Source organism: Hyaena hyaena, unplaced genomic scaffold (assembly GCF_003009895.1).
Source record: "Hyaena hyaena isolate Hyena2069 unplaced genomic scaffold, ASM300989v1 scaffold_663, whole genome shotgun sequence".
NCBI lineage: Eukaryota > Metazoa > Chordata > Mammalia > Carnivora > Hyaenidae > Hyaena > Hyaena hyaena.
This window is the reverse complement of record NW_024081296.1, coordinates 366,420-390,097: the sequence shown is the minus strand read 5'-3', so window position 1 is coordinate 390,097 and position 23,678 is coordinate 366,420. Positions and strand designations below refer to the sequence as shown.

Here is a 23,678-nt window from a genome sequence, read left to right as displayed (position 1 = left end):
GACTCTAGGCCTCGGGTGTCCACCACAGGAGGCAGGGTGGCTGAAACAGGGAAGTGAACCTCGAGCCAGCCTGAAGAGGACAAGTTAGGAGAGAGAAGCAAAGCGGGAGAGAGCAGAATCCGATGCTGGATGGTTGCAGACCTAGAATCTCCTAGAAAGCAATAAAGGAAGTCAGAAGCTCAGGACGGAGCAAGCGAGAGAAAGGCCGGGTGGGTGGGCACATGGACACTTCCCGGATGGTGACACTGAGTGGGGGAGCCTGTGGAACCTGCTCATGGGGAACCCCTTAGAACAGGAGCAAGAGGAGTGGAGACCCTGCCCAGGAACAGGGGTCAGACGCCGCCCAACCTTAAAGCGGCTGATGAGGTTATGCCGGGTCAGTAACTCAAAAACAATGGTCCTCAGGGCGTGGTCATCTGCTGCCCGGTTCAAGGAGAAGACGTCAAAGCACCAGAGGTCCAGGTTCTGTGGAGAAACAACATAGGGCAGGGAGACTCCCAAGGGTAATTTCCCAGCAGCAGCAAGGGTTACAGTCAGACTTCAAGGAGGACTTCCCAATGTTTACAAAGAATGGGAAAACAGGAAGACAGAGACATGGTGAAATGGACCTCTGTCTTCCCAAATATTTCTCAGTACGGGGTGGTGGGGGGAAAAAAACATACGAGTTTGCCACTGGAGTGGGCAACGTGTCGTTTTGAGGAAGATGGGAATGGCAGTTAAAAGGGAAAGCAAAAATCACCCCGTAAAGAGTCGGAATGTCCCAATGACCCCCCCCATCCCCGACCCTTCTCTTTCCCAAACACCCCGGGATCACCTTGAGACAGTTGAGGACCACAGTGGAATAGGTGGGGCCCACCGAGGTATACGTTCTCCGGAACATCCTAAGGGTGAATGATGAAAAGAAGCGCAGGTAAGACAGTTTGGGAAGTGGGGTCCGATTGGGGCTGGCCTGTGGGGCTGGGCGTGGGGGCCGTACCACTGGTGGTATGGTGGGGCCCCAGAAGCCCAGGGTGTCTGGGAAAGAGGGACACAGCTAGAGGGAGGCTGGGCACGGGCGGGCCTCACCGTTCCACGAAGATGCCGGCCTGCACAGCATGCACGATGCTTCGGAACTTGGGCTTCTCCTCCGCGCGGCGGCCTTTGGCTCGGGCCTGCTGCGTGAAGGTGGAGGCCAGCCAGTCCCGCACCTCCGAAGGCACAGCATCCGACCGCAGCTCCTGCAGCTCATCCTCTGTGTCCAAGATTTGCCTGAGGCCCCAGAATGGGGGGGGGGAGGTCACAGAACAAAGACAGCCAGTGCTTCCACAACCTAGAGACACTGGGCCCAGCCACACCCCAGCGCTCAGTAACTCTGCTCTCTCTCTTCTCTGATCCGCGCCCCCCCTCCCCCGCTTGCCTTTCTCTCACTACATTTTTTATTCCTGTCTCTCTCCATCCGATGCCTCCAATAATGAAACAGCTCACTATGTGAGGTAGTGAGCCTCCCAACTCTGCCAGTGCTCAAGCAGAAAAGGGACCAGGTACCGCCCATCAGGGAGGCTGGAGACGGTCAGCGTTGTCCAACGGAAATCAAATGCAGGCCACACAGAAGTCATTTGAAACTGCTTAGTAGCCACATTAAAAAAGTCAAGTGAAACAGGTGAAATTCTTTTTAATGATAAGATTTCGTTAACCAAAGACACCCGAACTATTATCGTTTCGATGTGAAGTCAATACAAAATATATTGAAGCATTTCACATTCGTTTTTCTCAGTCTTTGAAAACCAGCATGTATTTTACATATACACTCATACTTGAACTCAACAGCCACGTGTGACCAGTAATCCCCAACCTGTCTCGAGGGATTCCCCACGCAGGGGCAAGAAGGTTAGGGCCACGTGAGCTTTAAAGTCCCTTCCAGCTCGGAAACAGTCTTCTCTCCTCGGTACCTGTGTCTGTCTCTACCTCTGGCAACTCCCTGTCTGTCCCTCTGCTTCTTTATCTCCATGACGTTTCTGTCTACAGCTCTTCCCACGTGCCCCTCTCGCTCTCCCTTCCTGCTCCGGCCCTGGCACGCATCTCCATCGCCAGCTTTCTGTCTTACTCCCCGCCCTGAATCGCTGCGCCTGTCTGGTATCGTGCGCAAGTCTCTCACCGTGTCTCGTCTATATAGACGGCCTCCAGGAGAGAAGCTGTGTACTCCAGGTTTTTCTTCAGCTCCTCAATGTTTACCTCCCCGTTCTCCAACTGCTTCACCATGTAGCGCAGCCTGGGGGGGAGGGGGGTTGCAAAGCCTGGTCAGACACTGCTACCTTGTCGTGGGAACGGGACACCCTCTGATGGGGCACATTTTACAGACCCGGCCTCAGTCTTCCATAAATCGTTACTCTTTCTAACAGTGAGAATAACAGCTAGTGTTTCTCATCCCAGGCTATTGCCACTGCCTGTATTAAATTTATCTACTCCCATGGGGCGCCTGGGTGGCTTAGTCGGTTAAGCGTCCGACTTTCGCTTAGGTCAGGATCTCACTGTTCGTGGGTTCGAGCCCCGCGTCGGGCTCTGTGCTGACTGCCAGCTCAGAGCCTGGAGCCTGTTTCAGTCTGTGACTCCCTCTCTCTCTCACCCTTCCCTACTCACGCTGTCTCTCTCTCTCTCCTAGAAATAAATAAAACATTAAAAAAAAATTTATAAATTTATCTACTCCCAAAGTTTAATCCTGGGCTTTTCTCTGACCCCACCATCCCCACCTCCCTCTGACCTCTCAACATCCCCCTTCAGTCAGTGTTTCCTGAAAACTCTTGTTCAGACTGCCTGGACCCAGCACAATTAGGCAGGTGCAAGCCACCAGGGTGATGTTTGGGGGATGATCTGTTTGGTAGCCTGAATAACCAAGAGCTGAGACTGCCAGTTTCCCCCTGAAGAGTGAGCTGTGGGGTCAACACCAATCAAAAGAGCCCCCAGGATTCTCCCATTATATCCCTCGGCCATGGCAGGCAGGGGGTACATGTCCACAACCCCTCTGCCCCTGTCAGGGACGGCAAAGGCACAGAACAAAGGCCAATCTGAACGCTTTCGCCTGGCCTCACTCCATCCAGGCAGAGCTAATGGATTATGATTCCAGAATCCATCAACCCGGACAAAGCAGGATTAACCCCCGCCTCCCCGATGCTGTGCCAAAGAGAAGCTCTGGCAATGTGTGACGGTACCCATCCCCTACCTCTGCCCCACAGCACCTTCTCCCAGAGCCAGAGTTGGGCGGGGGGGGGGGGGGGGGGGGGGGGGGGGGGGGGGGGGGCAGGGCATGGGTCTCACTTACTGGATGCATGGCCTGAAGGTACAATCCCTCATCTTTTGCACTCATAGGTGCTGGGGGTCAGTGATTAAGTGTGAGACTTCTTAGAAGTCCGGCGAGTCCAGCCCAGGTAGCCACAAAGCCAACAAAACTCTCTGACTTTAGATGGTGATTTTAAAGAAAGCAATTAAATATTCCCCTCTCGCTCTTTCTGTGCCTAACACCAAGGTGGGGGTGAAATGGTGGCCATGTCACTTCTCCACGGAGAGGGGCTTCAGAAACCCAAGGTCATCTGATGAGTCAGGAAGGAGAAAAGAATGAGTCAGGGACCAGAGGCTGAAATTAGCACCAATTCCCAGGGATGCCGGGGAGGGAGAACAATGGTACTCCTGAACAGAAGCAGCCCCAGAATCCTGGGGTCTCAGCAGCTTTGGAAAGGGGGCACCCAAAATAGCCAGCCACAGGGAGCGTCACAAGCCAACTCTCACCTCAGGGGCCAGGAGTCCTGATGAAGGCAGTCAGAATACAAATGGGGTGGAAGGGAAAGGGGGAAAGGGGAAGGAAAACAGTTGAGGATGGCAGTACAGCTTCCTCAGTGGGCGATCTTTAAACCCCACTTCCGGCCTTCCTGCTGCATGTGCAAATGGCAGGAAAGAGGCCAGTTTAGGTAAAACTCTGCCCCAGCTAGGGCTTCATTAGGGAGGTGGAACAGAGGCTAGATAACATAAAAGGCTTTTCCGACCAATGAGCTGGGAAGGGGGACTGAACCAGCATCTCCCAGAGTGCTAATGCAGAGATGGTAGCACAAAGACGTTCACTCTGCCTTTGGGGCCCAGGAGCAAGCCCGGGCTTCCCTTTCTTGGTCAGTCCCTTGGGTCAAAACCCAAGAAGAAAGAAAAGCCTTAGGCCTCATCTCTCTCCCAGATTCCTACCCTGGCCCTCATCTTCTTCCACTTCGGTCAGCCCTTTTTAAAACCCAAAACTAAACTCACCCAAGTTTCTTCCACTTCCTTTCCATACCCATCTCTCGAAACATCCCAGCACAGCCTCAGGCTCCCAAAGTGAACAGCCAAGCCCACGCGTGTTCATTTGCATGTATTCACATAATCGTTAACAGTGCTGCCAGCTCGACATTTTAAAAAGTGATCGCTCCCACATTATCTCATATTATCCTCACAATGGGCCTAGAGGGAGGGAGGGAGTTGGGAAGAAATCGCTACCCGTTTCCAGTGCAGACACCAAGGCAGAGTTCTGGGAGGCGGGAATCCTGGATTCAAATCTATCCCCTCTCAGCTCTGGGCCCTTGGGCTCGTCACTACTTCTCAGTCAGTCTCTATCAAAATGTGGCCTGCAGACCACTGGCATCAGAATTTCCCGGGATACTTTTGGAAAAATGGACATTCTAGGCCCCACCTGTGGAACCAAGATTTCTGAGGGCAGGGTCCAAGGATCTGTAAATAGGTTTAACAAACACCAACTAGAATTCCCCTGCACGCTGAAGTTTGAGAACCTTTCTTTTAGAGCCTTTATTCCTTCGTCTGTAAAACAGTGAAGAAGACGATAAGCCACCTGTGAAGGGCTGTTACAGGAGGGCTAAAGGAAATAATGCATTTGACAGGCCTGACACATACGATGGGTCTCTATACACGTGATGTGCATTGGATTGAACTGACCAGCTCATGCTGGCCCCATGCGGCTCTCACACCATTGCCTGTGAATCGAACAAGCACCTGCCTTCTCCATTCCAAGTCCAGGTGGAGAAAAATGAGTCTAGTTTGGATGGAGGCTGGTGATTAGTTAGGAAGCCCCCTAACAGGGGAAATGGGACAGTGAAAATGGCCATGATCTCTCCTTCATAGTGACAAACCTCATTTGGGCCACACAATCAACCTGATGAGGGGGGTTAAGTGACTGGCCCAAGGTCACACAACTTGTCAATCTCAGTCAGGTGGCCAAGTGCACAACTTACACTACTAGAGCCTATCTGCACCCTGCAGACCAAAGGCATTGGGCAGAAGGAGCTCCAGCATGTAATCTTCTTGGAAAGAGGTAGGAGCCCATTTCATCGTGGCTCCTCAGTCCGCCCCCCATCCACCAGGAAGTGCTGGTGTCTGTCAGCCCATAATAGCCTGTAAGCATCTTGATGACACGAATAGTGACTTTGTTTATCCTGCTGCTGAGTGCACACAGTACATGTTCAGCAAATGTTCGTTAAATAAATAAAAGGGCGGAGTCATCAGGTGGGGGGTTATCTGCCAAAGCTCACGATGGAGATCTCTGAGGCAGGGCTTCTGAACTCTAATGGCAAGCCTGCAGAGAAGAATGAAGCTGTGGCTGGCTTTCCACACACCCTTCCCTCCAAGTTCCTCCAGCCTCCACCTCTAGATCTTGCTCTTTTATAGCTCCTGGTGAAATCTGAACCCAACATGATCCAGACACCGGAAGGAACAGGGAGGGAGGGAAAGAACTAAAGAATACATTGGACAAATGGGGAGTCCAAGAAGGGGGCCTGGTCTCAGGCAGCTGGAAGGCTCCCGGTCCTGAATGTCACCCTCCTGAAGTCCTCTCTCTCTCCCACACCACCCTTTCTGGCCTGGCAATGGCTTCTCTGGTTCTCAAGTCCTTCAGAGCTTCAGAGTGAGGATCTCCCCAGACCTGCCCACAGCCCTCACCTCAGCATTCTCCAGGAAGTCCTACTTCTCCGCCTGCGACAGTGTATTCCACCCCCTCTGGTTCAGTCCGCACAGAGTCCAGCACAGGAATGGCCCCCTTCCCTGCGCAACAGGATGATCACCCCTGTCCAGTCCCCATCCAGGCCTAAGGAAAACTGGAAGCTTCCCCAACAATTCTTCCACCCCCACCCCTAGCCCTGTTTCACCACGCTCACTTCTTTCTCCTTTCCCTTCAGCCCCTGCCCCCTGGGAAAAGCCTCAGCCCCTGCCTCCTGGAAAGCCCCAGTCTCTCCCAGCTCTAGGCAGCTGAAAGGAAAGGCTCGGGGCAGTTTCATCCCAACACCCCAGAAGAGCTCAGCTTCCCCACCAGTTCCTTTCTTTGGATCATCATGGCTGATGAGCTGGCCGCTCCCAAAGCCCCCAGGACTACTCCCAGCAACCACACTCCTAAAAGATCCCTGTGAGTGGGGGCTTAGGACATGGCAGTTTCAAGCCAAAGGGCTAGGAGTTGGGAGAAGAATCCTATTTCCCTCTGGGGTTCTTAAGACCAGATGAGGAGATTAAATGTGGGGTCTTAAGGATGCTGGGGTGAGAAGGAGAGAAAGGGGGGACACACTGCTAAGTCGCCTGCCACTGTCAAGAGGAAGCATTAGAAGAGACAGGGAGATGGAAATGGAAGGAGAATATGGCGAAGGGCAAGACAGACGGGGTAAAAAGCGAAGAAGGCCACACACACACACACACACACACACACACACACACACACCCCATATGGGGACCATCAAGTCTGGATCCCTCCCCTCCACCAAAGTACTAGTTGGAGACCCACCCCTCTCCCTCTCTCAGCCCTGGTGCCTACCTGAGGATGGGGACCTGGAGGTGGCTCCTCTGCACGGGAACAGGGTTTGCCATGGGAATCAAAGTGTCCTACTTCAGAGTTATCAAAATGCCGCCCCAGGGCCCCAGGGCCCCTGGGGGGGAATGACTCCCTCTCGGGCCCAATTTCCTCCTCCAGGCTCCCCCAGGTCTCAGCTGAACTGAGCGACTGACCAGAGAGCACTCTGGGGAGGGGAACAGGAGGGGCCTGGGGAGGGGGGAGGAAGAAGGGACTGATGAGACAGAGAAGCAGCCCACAGCAACTGGGTGAGAGGCCACGGGAAAAGTTTCACATCTGAATCAGACCGAAAACAAGAATCTGTTCTCAGAAGAATCCCAGAAAGGACAGAAATAGCACAGTCCAGCCCCTTGCTCTGAGGAGGTGGGGCTCCTCTTTGGGGAGAAGGGGTTAGCAGAAGGCTTAAGAGTGCAGGGACAGGGACGCACCCTGAATCTGTCGTGGAGAGGAAGTCCGCCGTGGAAGGGGAAGGGACCCTGCAAGGGCCCCCCTGGAGGGGCTAAGGTAGATCCAGCTCCCTCCCAGGGTCTTCCTCCGGGGCCATTCTTCAAAATGAGCTTTAACCCACCTGAAAGGATAGAAAGAAGGCAGGGACAGAACCAGAAACCACAGGAGAAGGGCTTATAGGGGCCAGGGATCAGGGGATCCTCACCCAGAGACCTGCTCAAGGGGGAGGGAAGGCCCCGCCCAAGCAGTGAATGAAAGTCATAGACCGGGTCCCAACGTTTTCGCTGGGCAAGTTACTTTCCCACTCCCAGCCCCCGTTGTCTCATCTGGAAATCGCGGGCTGGGGGACAACTGTGAATCAACTGGGGAGAGGCCAACCCAGCCCAGAAGGAGAAGAGAACTGAGGGGACCCCGTCTCTTCCGCCTCCGGGCTTCGCTCTCCCGCTCAGGTTGGGGGACAGAAGCCGGCCTCTGCGGCGCGGAGTGGACGTGCGCACACAGCCCCAGCCCGCCTCCGGATTGGCTGTGAGATGACGTCACCGATACCAGCGCCCCGGGGCCGCGATTGGTCAGCGGAGGGGCCGGGCGGGGCTGAGGGAGCCGGGCGCGTCCAGGGACGAGTTCCGCGCGACTGCCTTCTCCTCGATCCAGGGTCTAGGGCTCGGAATGATGTGGACATGAGCAAAGGGGACGAGTGGGGCCGCGTATGACAGGAGAAAGGGAAAAGAGAAGAAACAGACCAAGAGCCAGGGTTTTATGACGGGAAGTCTTCTTCCCGCTCCAGCTCTATCCCCCAAAAGCAGAGAGAAATTAAAATACCTTGTCCCTGAGCCAAAGCCTTGAAGGATTATAAACAAATGAAGTTTGGGAACCTGCTGTTTCTCAGCCTCACCGAGCTCTGGGACAAGTGGAAGTGGGCTTCAACAGCAACAGAGGAGTGGTGGGTGAAATACCTACGAGTTGTGTCCTAGGGTACTCCCCGTAGCCATGAAGCGGGGCTGCTGCAGATTTTGGAAGAAAGGAAACCCTCTCTGTGCCCATCTCATTCTCTCTGCTCTCCCAACACACACACACACACACACACACACACACACACACACACACACACACGTTAGTGTTTTTAAGAGGAAAAAAAGGACTAGACCCAGAACTTGACACCCAGGGACTGAGGGCCAAGTCACTGGCCTGTTCTGTGGACATGCCTGCTTGGAGGGAGGAGGATGGGGAAGGAGTGGAGGAAGGTGGTAGCCAGCCACACGCAGCCTGGATAACCAACGACCACCACGCCAGCGCAGCGTCCGGCCCCCATCACCTGACTCCAGGCGCTGCCGTGTCAAGTACACCCCAACCTCCACCCTCCCACCAAAAGGTGGAGATTTCTTAGACTCGAAAAGCTTTGGAGATCTCGCCCATCCCTCTGCTCTCTTGCCCAGTAGAACCAAAGCTAGTGGGAAAAGTGACTGCTGACCTCCTCACCCCACATACATACCTGCTGCACCATCGCAGCCTGCATCCCATACGGGCTCATCCCGGCCCGGTATTATTATTCACTGTTCCTGATAAGGAAGGATATTGGCCAACCACCACCCCTTCCTGGGGAAAACAATTTCACACGTATCCACTCACCTACGCATGTACCAACCCCCCCCCCCAATTCTGTCTGAGCTAATGAGACTTCTCTGGGTGGGAGGCAGGGCATAGATATGATGACCCCAGCGGCCTCCAGCCCGGGTTTGCATTGAGTCCTTAAATTTAGTTTAAAAGTAGCAAGGAGCACAGGCATAATGCCTCCCTCCCAGGCCCGTTCCCAGCATTCCCCACCTGCACTGAAGAACAGAAGTTGAGACAGAGGGTGAACAGAGGATGGGAAACCCTGCCTCTGGTCAGAGGAGTGTAAGAGGGGGCGGGGGGGGGGGAATGGGAGAGTGGAGGAGGGCAGGGGTGGAGGTGGGGAGTGTTGGGGAATGGATTAACCGGCCGATCTCAAGGCTCCAAAATCTCAGAAATTGAAAGAACCAAAGAAATCACCTAAATCCAATGGAAAGAGGACATGGATTGAAATCCGGAGACTTTTGCCATGTATGACCTTGGGCAGGACATTCTGAGGTCCTTTCCTTGTCTGTAAAATGGGGAAGTAATATGTGCTTCACAGAATTCACACAAGAATTAAATGAGATCGCATGAGAGTACCTTGCGGAACTATAAAGTGATACGTGAAGGCAACAGATTATTCCGTAGTCCAGCACTGTACTTAGTTAGTTCAGCAAATGTTTATTGGGAGTCCTCCATGAACAAAGCCTCCTCTGCTCACCCTTGTACCCAGGACCCCTGGTGTGGGAAAGCCCCCTCACGCTGCTACCACCACTCCCTGGTCTAGGGCCTCTCCCTGGCTCCTTAGCCCACAGGGACCAGGAGGCAGACAGAAGCAGAAACTGGTGAGTAGGTAGAGCACGGAGCCCCAGGATCCAAGAACGACCAGATCTCTACCTTCCCCAAGCACTGCCGCCCCCCTCACTCACTCCCCTGGCTTCCCAGTGCTATTCAAGCAGCCTTAGCTCTGGCAGCTGGCTGGGCACAGTGGCGGGGGTGGCTCTAGAGATAAAAATAGCCCCCCTGGTGGCAGAGCTGGGGTGCCATCCCGGGAGGCGGCAGGCCTCAGGTTGACATGGCAGCGGTAGTAAGAGATCTCCAGGCACTGGACGCAGGAGCTGGGTGGAGGGAGGGTGGTGGAGGATGGCCGCGAGTGGGAGAAGAACAGAAACCAAGAGAGTGGAGGGGGAGGAGGAGGAGGAGCAGTGGGTACTAAGGGAGCAGGGAGGGAAAGAGGAGAGACTTGAAGGATGCTGAAGAAGTGGGTCTGGGGTAACACTGAGGTGGAGGAGCTGGCTCCCACCCATGCTGGGTCTGAAAGCCACTCCTCCTCTCCCTCCTGACCAGAAGCTGTTTCTAACAGGTGTTCCTAGCAGCAGCCCGGCATAGCTCAGATCCGATGCGGAAGAGGGTAATCTAAACAGGAAGAGGGCGCCTGGGTGGCTTAGTCGGCTGGGCGTCCGACTTTCGCTTAGGTCATGATCTCGCGGTTCGTGGGTTCGAGCCCCGCGTCGGGCTCTGTGCTGACTGCCAGCTCAGAGCCTGGAGCCTCTTTCGGAGTCTGTGACTCCTTCTGTCTCTGACCCTCCCCTGCTCACGCTGTCTCTCTCTCTCTCCTAGAAATAATAATAATAAAAAAAATCTACACAGCTGGAGCCTTAGCCCACACCAATAAGACCCCAGATATCCCTGCTCCTAGCCCAGCACGCCAATGAGCCACCTCTCTCCGAGGCTTCAGCCCTTCAGAGAAGGAGGAACTGGGAGGGGTGGGCAAGAAAGTCCAAGGAAGGCTAATGAGAGAGGAGGCTCCCAGGGCCCAGTCCATAGGAACTCTCTCTGCCTCACTTGTCCCTCCCTCCCTGCACTGTTTAATGCTGCTCATGTGGACCACCCCGCCGGACCTCCAAACCACATCCCAGCAGATGTCCCAGCAGATGCCCTGTGTCCAGGGGGCCTGGCAGATGTTGAAGGCAGCCTGGGAGGGGAAAGTGAGTTGGAAGCTTGGAAAGGGACAGACTGCAGGTGTGATACTCCAGAATGGCACACAACTGTGGACCAGCGGGATTGGGGTCTAGTCCCAGCCCTGCCCTCCCCCCAGTGTTATCAACCATCTCTGGGCATCACTTTCCTCCTATGAACATTTAAAAAAATTTTTTTTTAATGTTTATTTATTTTTGAGAGAGAAAGAGAGAGACCAAGCATAAGCAGCGGAGGGGCAGAGAGAGAGAGGAAGACACAGAAACCGAAGCAGGCTCCAGGCTCTGAGCTATCAGCACAGAGCCCAATGCAGGACTCGAACTCAGGAGCTGTGAGAGCATGACCTGAGCTGAAGTTGCTGCTTAGATGCTTAACCAACTGAGGCACCCAGGCGCCTCCTCCTGTGAACATTTTATGGTTCTCGGATTCAGTGCCTGGGTTGGAGGCACTCAGGAAACAGGATGCCTGGGTCTGGATTCCCTGGTTCAAGTTCATCCTTTCTGACCAGCTCACTGCTTCCCCAGCTCATCCCTAACCCGATGCTGAAAGGAGGAGGGTGGCTTTCTTCTTTATCACAGGAAGGTCACAGTCTAACCTCCATGAACTTTCCGGGAAGTTCTCCTGTATCTCTACCTTTAATTCCATCTTGCTGCTATCAAAACAACAGCAACTTTTCTTGGCATTTCCAAAGGGAACAGAAAGGAAGAGAACAAGCTGGACAAAGAAGTCTTTAGGGTGAGTCTGGTACAATGTGATGTATACTATTTCTTTAAGACTGGAATTTCTAAAGCTACTGCCTGGGTAGATATGGTCAGGGTTTTGGGAGCCTGGCAACACTGTTGACATGTGTCCTCCCTCAGCCCAGGCCCCAAGAAGTTTCCAAACAAGGAGGGCCTAGAGGAGAGCACCAATCACATTCAATATGGCAGAGCTGATGAACAGGGGAGCAGGGAAGCCAAGGAACAGGAAGGAAAGGAGATGCTTCTCTAGCCCTCAGGTCTTGCCTGCCAAAAAAATCAGTAAGTCCCCTGGAAGCTAAGCTCCCTTCCCAAAACTGAAGGGTGCCAACAGCAGCTGGTGGCCGAATCATGTCACTGCAGCCACAGTAATTATTTGCAAATCTGACTTCTCTTTGCAGCTAGGGAATCCGCTGACCAAGGAACCGGGCTGTATCCAACAGCGCCACCTGAAGCACCCCCTTTCTAGCTCTTCTCTCAGCCCCATCCACCCCCCCCCCAGGCCACTCCCTGGATATACCTTTCCCTTTCCCACCAAGCCCGCTTCTCCACCAAGACCTCATCACATCTCCCTGAGTGGCCTCCTGCCAGGTCTAAGATGCTGAAGTAGAATCTTAACCTGGTGTTTCCTTCTCAGACCCACACAAATGCGGCAGGAGCTGAGGGGAGAGAAGCCGCTGCAGAATGAAGAGGGGGGGTGGTTGGTACTCAGGACACAGGGACAAGACCACTGGCAGTAGGGACCTCTCTGCATTGAATGGACAACGATGAATGTTTCCCCTTTTTTCCCTTCTCGGTAGCCTTCCCTCCCCCTTAATTCTTGTCTTTGCCGCAGTACGTAGCCCCCAGGATGCTCTCCCAAATCCCGGGGACCGTGAAGTCTTCGTCCCTTAGCGGACAGTCTCATTATCTAACAACTTCCCACCCCTCGGGTGTCTCACCTGCACCCCACCTGCTGCCCTGGTTTTGTCCCTTTTTCTCGGTCCTGAAGAGGGTTGGAAAATAGCTGCTCGACTTCCGTACCTGAGAAAATCAGCCCCCTGAGATCCAAAGGCAATTACTGGGCTTCCTCCCCAGGGAGGCTGGGAGGATGAGGTCACTGACAAGGCAAGGGAAAGGCAGTGCAGAATGCAGCAGTTGAGGCTGGACTCCTAAAGTGGGCCCAAAGGGCGCCTGCAGCAAACTCACCCTGCACTATCCCCACCACTCCTGGGGGCAGGAGGGGGAGGCCCCAGGGACTGCCTGGCCCCTGGCCAAGGTGAGAAAGGGGTGGGAGCCCTGAGGGCCAGAGAAGCCAAGTCAAAGGGAATAGGGAGAGAGGCAGTGGAACAAGAGAGAAGAGCAAAATGCACCCCAGCGGAGAAAGACAGGAACAAAGGAGGGAAGGGACAGAGAAAAGGATGCAAGAAGAATCAAAGGGGAGGAGGGGCACCTGGGTGGCTTAGTCGGTTAAGCGTCCAACTTTCACTTGGGTCATGATCTCACGGTTCGTGGGTTCGGGCCCCGCGTCGGGCTCTGTGCTGACTGCCAGCTCAGAGCCTGGAGCCTGTTTCAGTCTGTGACTCCCTCTCTCTCTGGCCCTCCCCTGCTCACGCTGTCTCTCTCTCTCTCTCTCTCCTAGAAATAAATAAAACATTTAAAAGAAAAAAAAAAGAATCAAAGGGGAAGAAAGCAGAGGGAGCAGAGAAGCTGGAAACACATCTTCGATGATTCCTTTAAAGACTCAAATGAGAGGGAAAGATCTGTTTCACGGTTCCCTGCTCCTCCATCCCAGTCAGATGGGAGTGGCAAAAAAAAAAAAAAAAAAAAAAGAGAGAGAGAGAGAGGAAGATAGGAAACAACTAGTCACTTCACTCACTTGGGGAGCTCTCTGGACAGCAGGCAGGTGGAAAGGGGTCTAGAGAAGTCTAAGCGTCTCTCCTACTGGGTCTCTCACCTGGCCTTCCAGTACCAGTACATCCCCAACCCACCTCACCCTCCTCAGCCTCCTCCTGGCAAATGCAACGTCCACTGTAGAATTTCCTCTCTCGGTCTTTCCAACTGGCCTCCTGGGCCCTGGGGCAAACAAAGTGATTTTTTTGGGTTCTGAGAGACTTTAGAGATTCTCTAAAATAGGATGTGGCCTACCTGATCACATCACTCCCAACAAGGCCTAGAAATTTAGGATAAATGCCAGAGGAAAGTTTCTCTAACGCTCACAAAACTCACCAACGGCAGCCCCTGGGCACCTCACGCCCACCATGGCTTAGAACTACAATTGGTCCATGCACTTCTAGCTTGACCGCTGGGAAAAGAGATGACAAGAGTAAGTCCTTCTCTTTTCTTTTGACCACAGTGTCCCACACCCTTTGTAAGACAGCCCGCCTCCAACCCCACTCGGTGGTCTTCTACTGTCTAAGCTCAGACACCTATCTCACCCCCTCCAGACAACATTCATCAACAAGACTCTTCCAAATCCTGTCCCAGACACCAGGACTTCAGCCCATTAACTAATTCATATTCCAGCCTCTTGATTCTTTATCTTTCTCCCCATCCAAGCCACCGGTCACCCATTCATTCCCCCTGCCTCTTCGCACAGCAAGCTCTCCAATGCTGAAAGAACTCCAGACTTTGTCATTTAAATACCACTTGCACGTGGACGGCGTTAAATGGAGAACAGAGATTCAGAGGGACTACGTGTGACTTCAAGATCATGCAGCTAGTAATTGGCAGTGTGGGAGCATGAACTCCAACTCGAGTCTCCCACCATGCCCTATGTTCGTCCGCTATCACCACCCTACCACGCTCGTTCCCTCCAGCCCCCTGCTCTGGACCAGAAGTTTGTGAAGTTCTTCCTTAGGTCTGAATTGACACCCTCTCTCGCTGCACCTCCCTTTACCTCACTGCAAGAGCTTGTCACCCTCTACCATCGAGATGCCTCATTCAAGACACGGCTGATGAAGGAAATGGAAAGACAGGAGGTATTGATGGGAGAGGAGGGTAGAAAACCCAGAGAGGAGAGATTCCCTTTGCCACGGTTGGAAATGAAAGAGGAACTTCGGCCGATCTGAGGATGGAGGCACTAAAACTCATCCCGGCCAGGGCCTGGGAAAAATGGGGCTCCTTTTTCTCCAGAGATCCAGGGAGCCACAGTTTTCCTGCAATCTTCACAGCAGCCCCAGAATCACATGCAGAAAAAGGGGAACGGCTGCACAGCTTTCAAAAACAGTGAGAGCCACAGAAGATCACTCCGTGGGTCACATACAAAATGAGGACGAAAAGAGAGGATAAATCAATCAGTGAGGCGCCCAGTCCAGTCCCTCAGCTTCCTCCCACTGCCCTTGTGATCGCCCCAGTATTATAAAAAAATGTTGGTGTGTCACAAACACATACACAAGATCACAGATACATATTATCCCATTACCTACATCCCTGCATGTGCGCATGCACGCACGTGCGCACGCGCGCGCTCACACACACACACACACACATATATCATCTCATTCATACACAGAACAATTTCAGGCAGTCGGGTAAGTGCATACCTTCCCAACATATTTATTATCACAAGTGGCATTTATAAATATGAAAACAAAGAGGCATCATCATGGAGCTCGGACTCCACAAGATGTCCCCCACACGCACATCAACCTTCACCCAGACACATATGTATACATGTCAGGCATTCACAGCTTCATCCTCATACATCTCATTCACACATCCAAATAACGTTTCTGTATCCTTTCTGTAACTCCTTCAGTTCCAGGCTCCGTCCTGAGGTCCTCAAACCCCACACCTTTCAAACCTCACCTCTTCTCAAAAAACAACACCATTTTCCTCCGTCCCTATGTCCTGCAACCCCTCCCCCTCCACCCACACGCAGGAGCACACGCGCCACAGAATCAGAGACAGAACTGGGGTCCATGATATAGATACATCTACTCATTAGTTCACTTGTTCATTCCTTTACTTAACAGCATTTATTGAGTGCCTGTTATGTTTCAGGTACCACACTAGACTCTGATGAAACAAAGGAGAGCAAAAATAATGCCCAGCTGGGGCCTTGTTCCGGCTCAGCCGTAATGACCTTGAACCACAGCTTAGGACATAGAACCTAGATCTTGGGAGTCCTGAGTCCATGCGAAGAAAGAAGAGGAAGGGATTGTGTTTATACTATCCCAAAGGAAAAGGGAAGTTCTGTCGGTAAAATTCCAGGAGAAACTGGGACAGAGAGAAGAAAGTGATGCTTGTATTATCCTGGGAGAAAGAGAAAGAATTCATTTCTATGTTTTTCTTGGCGTCTAGGCCCCCTCAGAGGAAAAGTTTAGGCAGAAACCGGAGTGGTAGAGTTTTAGCACTTGGATGGAGGTAGCGAAATGAGGAACAGGGTGCCTTATCCACTCTCCACTCCACTTGACGGATTTGAGCCAGGTTACAAACTCCATGGGAGCAGGGACTGTCTACTTCATTCGCTACTATATCGCAGCCTCCAGCACGTCACCTGACCTTCAGGAGGCACTCGATTAATAGTTGTTGCATGAATGAATGAGCCAAGGATGGCAAACCAACTTCTGTTCACAGATTTTGTTGATTCACAAAACACACAGAAAACCCCTTCCACTGACCCCACCCTACACTCCTCAAGGCCCTCTGGTCTCTGAGAAGCGTAGGCAGTCCAGTCAAATCCTTCACTCAGGGTTAGAAATCATCTTCAGACTGCCCATCTCACCCTCTCTTATGCCTCCACTTACAAGTCAGCCCTGTTGGGAAAATTTTTCTTCTAGGTAGAGGTGGAATCCCACATCTAGAGACCCTTCAGCTCATATGCTCCAGATTTTGAGTTCATCTTTGGCAAAGTCCTACTGTGGGAAACAGGATTCCTGGATGCCCTTCCCAAGAAGGAAATGCCCTGCACAATTAGATTAGTATGGACTTTTTAACCCCAGGCAAAAATACCCAGACTCCCTGAAGCCAATCTAGATGTCCTACATAAGAAACTGAAAGGGGGGCACCTGGGTGGCTCAGTCGGTTAAGTGTTGGACTTCGGCTCAGGTCATGATCTCACTGTTTGTGGGTTCAAGTCCCCGCATCTGGCTCTGTGCTGACAGATAGTTCAGAGCCTGGAGCCTGCTTCGGATTCTGTGTCTCCCTCTCTCTCTGACGCTCCCCTGCTCACACTGTGTGTGTGTCTCTCTCTCGGAAAGAAAGAAAACATTTAAAAAGAGAGAGAGAGAAATTTAAAAAAGAAAGAAAGAAAGAAAGAAACTGAAAGGATATGGGGTGCCTGGATGGCTCAGTCGGTTGAGCCTCTGACTTCCACTCAGGTCATGATCTCACAGTTCGCGAGTTCAAGCCCAGTGTTGGGCTCTGTGCTGACAGCTCAGAGCCTGGCACCTGCTCCAGATTCTGTGTCTCCCTCTCTCTCTCTGCCCTTCCCCCACTCATGCTCTGTCTCTCTCTCAAAAATAAATAAACATTAAAAATTTTTTAAAAAAGGGGCACCTGGGTGGCTTAGTCAGTTAAGCGTCTGACTTTCGCTTAGGTCATGATCTCGCGGTTTGTGGGTTCAAGCCCTGCGTCGGGCTCTGTGCTGACTGCCAGCTCAGATCCTGGAGACTGTTTCAGTCTGTGACTTCCTCTCTCTCTGACCCTCCCCTGCTCACGCTGTCTCTCTCTCTCTTTCTCTCTCTCTCCTAGAAATAAAATTTTAAAAAAAAAACATTTTAAAAAATTTAAAAAAAGAAATTGAAAGGATTGTTGAGGGGTTGGGGGATAGGATACGTAATGTAGAGGAATCAAGGCCTTTATTCATATGTCTTCATTTCTATTTGGAACCCACTCATGAGATAATCATGTCCATCCCCCTACTCCCACATGAAAGCCTCCCCAATATTCAAACACGGCCAAATCAAATAAGCCATCAACTAGGGATCTACCTTGATATCAAAATCTTTCTCTGCTCTGAGAAAGTGAGATAAGAATCTATTCCTGGTGACTAATAATATGAAAATAAGACTTTTCTGGATAAGTTGTTACATGCAGCTAGCACTCTTAAGGACCAGACTGCTGAAGTGAGTGACGACCAGAATAATTCAATCAATAAGATTAGCGATCCTTGTCCACCATGATCTCCTGTAAGGACAGCTCAGCTAATGCACTCAGGAGGGCCAGCTGCCTCTATTCCCTTCTTTCCCTGGGCTTCAGTGCCTCCTCTGGGGGTCCTCTTCTCTCACCAGTGAGCATTTCTCATACTAAAGGAAGAAAGAGCAATTTTCTTCCAGGAAAAGCGGTTAGAAAGGTGTAGGAGAGAGGCGCCTGGGTGGCTCGGTCGGTTGGGCGTCAGACTTCGGCTTAGGTCATGATCTTGCGGTTCATGGGTTCGAGCCCCACACCGGGCTCTGTGCTGACAGCTAGCTCAGAGTCTGGAGCCTGCTTCAGGTTCTGTGTCTCCCCCTCTCTCTCACCCTCCCCTGCTCACGCTGTCTCTCTCTCTCTCTCTCTCTCCTAGAAAGAAATAAAACATTAAAAAAAAATTTTTTTTAATGTTTTTTAAAATTTATTTCTAGGAGGGTCAGTGAGAGGGGGAGTCACAGACTCTGAAACAGGCTCCAGGCTCTGAGCTGGCAGTCAACACAGAGCCCGATGCCGGGCTCGAACCCACGAACCGCGAGATCATGACCTAAGCGAAAGTCGGACGCTTAACCGACTAAGCCACCCAGGCGCCCCTAAAAAAAATTTTTTTTAAAAGGTGTGGGAGCCAGTGAACAGGTAAAGCCCCGCTCTCTTGCAGGTCCCATTCATTACCTGGCATGGAGGCAAGCAAAGTATATGATGAGCTACTAGCGCTATGGGGGAGCCGTTCTGGGACACCTTGAATTCTCTCATTTATGAACCCTGAATTCCCTTCTTTGCCTTTCCACCACTTCCTTATCTGCACCCCACCCCCACCCCCACCCTGACTTAGTTACCATTAACAGAGCACCTTTTTTCTATCAAGAATCACCCGGTGCTCTTCCCAACAAAAATCAATTCAATCCGGTTTTCCATTTCTTCATCCCAGAACTCATTCCAAGGCTGCGCTTCATAGAGCCCAGCAAATTGCACTGGCTGGAGGCAGCCAAGGAGAGGAACTGAGAAGCACATTTGGATGCCAAGCCTTGTTGCCCACCATGTCTCCGTTCTCCCCAAGGCCCCTCTGAGCAGCGAGAGTACATATCAGACCCACTCACCCAATATCAAGGGGTCATCTTATTACCATAGATGAAGTATTTTAAAAACAAAACAATCATTAGCATCTATCCATCTCCTACCTCCATCTCTCCCGCTGCCAGAACCCAGTAAACGGAAAGCTTCGGTGCTCACTACTGAGGATAATGGGGAGGAACTGGGTTTCGGGGCTGTGGTTCCCTCATTTCCTCACTGAACATCTACAGCCTTTTTCCTGGGACCACTGGGAGTCCTATGGGGGAGAAGGACACCTTCCCTCATTCTCTGATTAAGAATCAACAGACTGCAGAGATTACCCGATGGTGGCTGACTGGGAGATAAACATGGTGCACCGTCTGTCTTTGACCCAGTCCTCACCTTCTCTGAGGAACAGAAAGAAAAGTTGCTTCCCTCCCCTGGGACTGGAGTATGGGACACCTGAGTCCCTTGTTTCCTTGTTTATCCACCCTCCCCCATACCCTTCTCCGGCAACAACAAGAAAAGATGCCTAAATGTGCTTGGAGATCCTAGGGAGACCATAGAGCAACAGAAAGGGTTTGACAGTTACCTTGTCCCTATCAATCAATTGTTCTTCACCACCACGACCACGGGGGGGGGGGGGGGGGGGGGCGGGCACCCTGGTAGGGACTCCATCCCCCTCTTCCAATCCCAGTTGGGTCCCCCATCATTACTATGCACGGTGGGTTTCCAGACCCCAAGAGAAATGAGCAGCTCAGGTACGGGGCGCCCCCCCTTCCCACCCCCTGAAAGATGCAGGAGGCTGAAACCACCAATCCCAACGGAGGTACATATGACCCACAGGTTGGCACAAGTATCCCCATGCACTAGATCTGCAGCTGGGTGCAATCACTCTACACGCACCCGTGTGTCCCACGGACACTCGTGCACACGCATGTGTTCTCACATCTGCACAACCCTGCACAAGGATACGTGTGAGTCAGCCTGGCACCTCCGGAGTGCTGCCCGTCTGCAGCCCTGCCACACCGCGCATACTGTGCCGCCTCTCCGCGCTGCGTGTGTCACCCGGGAGGTTCCACCGGCAAAGGCACATCGTTAGCTTTGCAACTCCTAAACCCTCTCCAACCGGCCGACTTGCTCCGCACATGCCTTGCACATGTGGCCTGGCTATGCTGTGCCAGGGCAGCTTATTTCCTCGCACCTGCCAACATGTGTGCCGGAGAGAATCCACCAGCCCGGCTCCAGCTACCCCCCCCCTTTCCAGGTTCCCTAAGATCCCTTCCCCCCACGCCCGGCCCGGGGACTCACAGAGACCGAAGCTTAATCCACATCTTCTTGCTGGGGGCTGACTTCAGCTCCAGGGGCGACGGGCAATCCGGCTCCAGCATCTCGGGAGGGCTGCGGGGGGACAGCTCCATGCTCAGCCTCGATCTGGGGAACGGAGGGAGGAGACGGCACCGCGGCTCAGCCTCAGCCCCAAGCCGGGAGCCCCTCGCCGCCCACCCCAACCACTTCCCACCTGCGGCTGGCGAGGACCAGCCAGGCCGGTGTCTCTGGGCTCGGCCCAAGCTGGCGGAGCAGCGGTCCCTGCGGCTCCTGCTGTCGCGCTGTCCAGCCGAGCTCTGGCTCCCAGTCCGACTCTCCGCGCCGCCGCCGCAGCCGCCGCCGCCGCCGCTGCTGCCACCGCCGCCGCCGCCGCCGCCGCCGCGCTGCCGGGGCCGCCTCCTCTGCTCTCTCCTCCTCCCCCGGCCGGCCCCCCTCCCTGCGCGCCCTCCCTCCTCGGCCTGCCGGCTCGGCTCTCACTCCGCGCAGCCCCTCCCCCCTCCCCCCTCCCCCCCGGAGGAGCGCGGGGGAGCGGGGGGCACACGCAGACACAGGCGCCGAGGGCGAGCGCACGCACCCGGGCGCCCGGGACGAGCGGCGGCGTGTGTGCCCCGCGCGGGGGATGCGAGTGCGTGTTTACAGAGTGCCTGGCGCGCAGGCGGCCGCAGCGCTCTGTGTGGGCGGCCGGCTGCTTTCCGTGGTGTGTGTTTTGAGTTTTTGTGTACGTGCGTGTGGCTTCGCGGATCCACGAGTGCAGAGCCGCCGGTGCGCCCCGGGTTGTGCAGGAGGGGGAAGGGATGAGTCTTCCCTCCCTCCCCCCAGCTCTCTGCCTGAGGGGGAGCCCGTGCACCGTAGCTGACCGAAGCCATCCACCATCCGAAACCCGGACCCGGACCAGACCCTCACCCCTTGCGCTCCTGCCTCTGAAGGGAAAAAGTTCAAGGTCTCCTCTGAGTTGCCAGGGGACCTCATTCCTCTCCTCAGTTTCCTTAACTTGGTAGTCCTGAAATGTCTCCATCGCTGTGGCCTTCCCCCGAGTGCCTCTATCCATTACCCCCCCCCCCGCCCCGCCTGTGGGGGTTTCTTCCAAGCTTAAAGCTTTCCAGACAGAGTCCACCAGCACGGGCAGGACCGCATCATCTTCGTACAGAACTCCGTAAGAACTCTCAGCCCCTCCTGTAGCGGGGCCTTTTCATTTCCTCCGATTCTGTCTTCAGTAAAAGAAATCTAATGCCTAAGGGCCCGCACGAAACAGCCTGGCTGCTGAAACCTTTGTAAAACAATTAATGAACCGCAATTTGAATTCAAGACCTCGTAACCGGCAAAGCCTCTTGCATCGGACTGAATCCAACCTAGGATTTTGGCAGGACCCACCTTAGGATTCCACAGAATGGCTCTCCTCCTTAAGAACCACCTACCTTGGCATTATGGGAAAATCCTATGTAAACAGAAACTGGGGATGTATTCACTAACCGCTGGATCCCAAGCAGGCCACTAATCCAGAATCCCAGAAAATGTGACATTAAAGTTCAAGAACTCTGGAGGTTAGAAGGAGGGATGATCAGAAGGTATTTACTCCGTTCTAAATGGGGGGGGGGGGAGCCCCCACAGTCACACACTTCCCAGGCAGTGGTGGAGTAAAGCAGGACAGAAGTGAAGTGGCAAAGACTTCCAACCTAAAAGAATTGCCTTTTAGGTGATTAGACTAGGTGGGGCCTTCAGACCTAGCAGGACAGAGAAGTATCAGCAAAACCAGCTCCCAGGAAGTTACACAGGGAGAGGCAGAGACGGAGAAAAGCCCGCAACGAGTACGGGACTCCCCTCGCTGTGTCCATCTAACCTCTGCAGCCATTTTCCTTCCCCCTCCTCGCCTGACGAAGAGCCCCAGCCCCGACGAAACGGCATCAGGGACCCCAGTCAGACTCCTACGCGATCCAGTTCTCAAACTTGAGAGCCATCACCTTCCTTCACAGCTGAAAAAGAATGGGCTGGAAACTACAAAAGAATTGCAAATTAGGAACGGAGCGAAGGAGCTTCCCAAATTAGGCAGGTATTTAAACACAAAGAGGTGGGGAAGAGGCGGGAGATGTACTTTCCGAGGGATCTCGACATTTCTTGTCAACACAGTGATCCCACCCGGATCCCCCAGGCCCCCAGCTCCTATCCCATATGAAGAAAGGGAAGGTTCGCCAAAACAAAACAAAAACTTATTCATGAAAGAGGCTTTGGAGTCCGTCTGGTCTAACCCGCTTCATTTAACAAGTGGGAAAACGCAGCCCAGGAAAATGACGCGGTCCCCACCGAGAGGAAGCAGCAAAGCCAGGGCCAAGCCTCCTAACCTTTTTCTTGTGTTTTTCCATTCTGTGGCTCTCTTTCTCATTCTTTAGTTACCGGTCCTGGTCTCTGGGCTCAACCTCCTCCTTCTGGCGGCAATTCCCTCCCTTTTCTGCCTTACCCTACCTCCAGACAGATGAGAACCAGATATATCTGCTCCATCCATAGGCTCAAAAGACCACTGTTTTTCTCTCCCTGGCCTCTGGTCCCCAACCCCCCTCTTTTCCAGGTTCCTTCTGCCAACCTCATTCCTTTCCTCTTTGCCTTCCAAACTGCCCCTGCCCCTCGGAGACCCCTGCCTCCTCACTCCCCTAACCCCACAATTCCTGCAACAAGCTCCGAGTTTGATAGAGACCAAAAAATGATGCTTTTGGCAGCAGTGACGGATGGATGTGATGTGCCTCCTATGAGAATGCTATTTAAAGGGGCAGCCTCACAATCCTCTCCCTCCTAAGTGACAAGAGCAAAGCCTGCTCCTCAATCTCTCCCGAGCTGCAAACTCAGCTCAAGTTAACTTCTGACTTCCTCAACCTGCAGCCCGGCCTGTGCGCCCGCTTCCTATTCAGGTGGGAGGAGAGTACTTGACACTCACTGAGGTGTGGGGGCTGAGGGGGGACTCATCTTCATCTCTTTTGATGACAGGTACTTAGGAGGGGCGGGAGGCCCTGGAGGGGGAGAACTGGCAGAACACTCTTCCCCCAACCTCGTGAGTGCATTTCAGCCGTGTGCCAGCTTCTTCTGAGAGTGGAACTTTGTTGGAGAAGAACTGATACAGGCACGCAGACCTGTGTGAAGGAAGCCTTATCCCTAGCTGGGACCTCCCCCCCCCCCGCCGAGGCCCAGGGCTCAAACTGGTCATTCCTCCCAGGCCGAGGGCCAACAGGCCAGAGCCCCTCGGCCAGGCTCCGGCCCCACCTGCCCGCTGAGCCGAACAGCACAGTGGGAGAAGGAAAGGGATCTCCGTGACAAGCATCTCACCCCAGCCCTGTGGGAGGGGTAATTCCATCTCGCTGCCGCAAACAAGTTAATGGAGATTTTAATGAAAACACTGCACTAATGAAAATGCTGAGCCTAGAACCTACTCTCTGCCCGCAAGACAAAAACTATTGGAGTCAGAATTTCTCCCTCAGAATTCATTCCTCAGCTCCTTTTAAGGCCTGAATAAAATACGCTGGGCATCTGAGAGCAGAAGGCGGCTTATAGTGGATTGTGTTCCCAGCTGTCAGGGGTCAGCGAGCCTCCTGGTCAAGGAAGCAAACTGCCTAAAA

The 23,678-nt window shown here is 53.3% G+C and overlaps 1 protein-coding gene across 2 annotated transcripts in view; it reads right to left on the bottom strand.

The window, feature by feature from the left end:
- The window catches only part of PDE1B (phosphodiesterase 1B), a 28,403-nt gene extending 8,019 nt beyond the window's left edge, over window positions 1–20,384 (bottom strand). The window contains exons 1-6 of one of the 2 annotated variants that reach the window (XM_039216996.1): window positions 20,273–20,384; window positions 20,062–20,184; window positions 2,135–2,248; window positions 1,066–1,248; window positions 815–881; window positions 349–465 (exon numbers count right to left, since the gene is read on the bottom strand). In XM_039216996.1, coding sequence (XP_039072927.1) covers window positions 349–465; window positions 815–881; window positions 1,066–1,248; window positions 2,135–2,248; window positions 20,062–20,171 — 591 coding nt within the window. In that variant the 5' untranslated portion in view covers window positions 20,172–20,184; window positions 20,273–20,384. Of the gene's footprint in view, window positions 1–348; window positions 466–814; window positions 882–1,065; window positions 1,249–2,134; window positions 2,249–6,802; window positions 6,978–20,061; window positions 20,185–20,272 lie in introns of those variants that run through there. The other variant, XM_039216997.1, reaches the window with a different exon arrangement.
- Window positions 20,385–23,678: the final 3,294 nt, after the last annotated feature.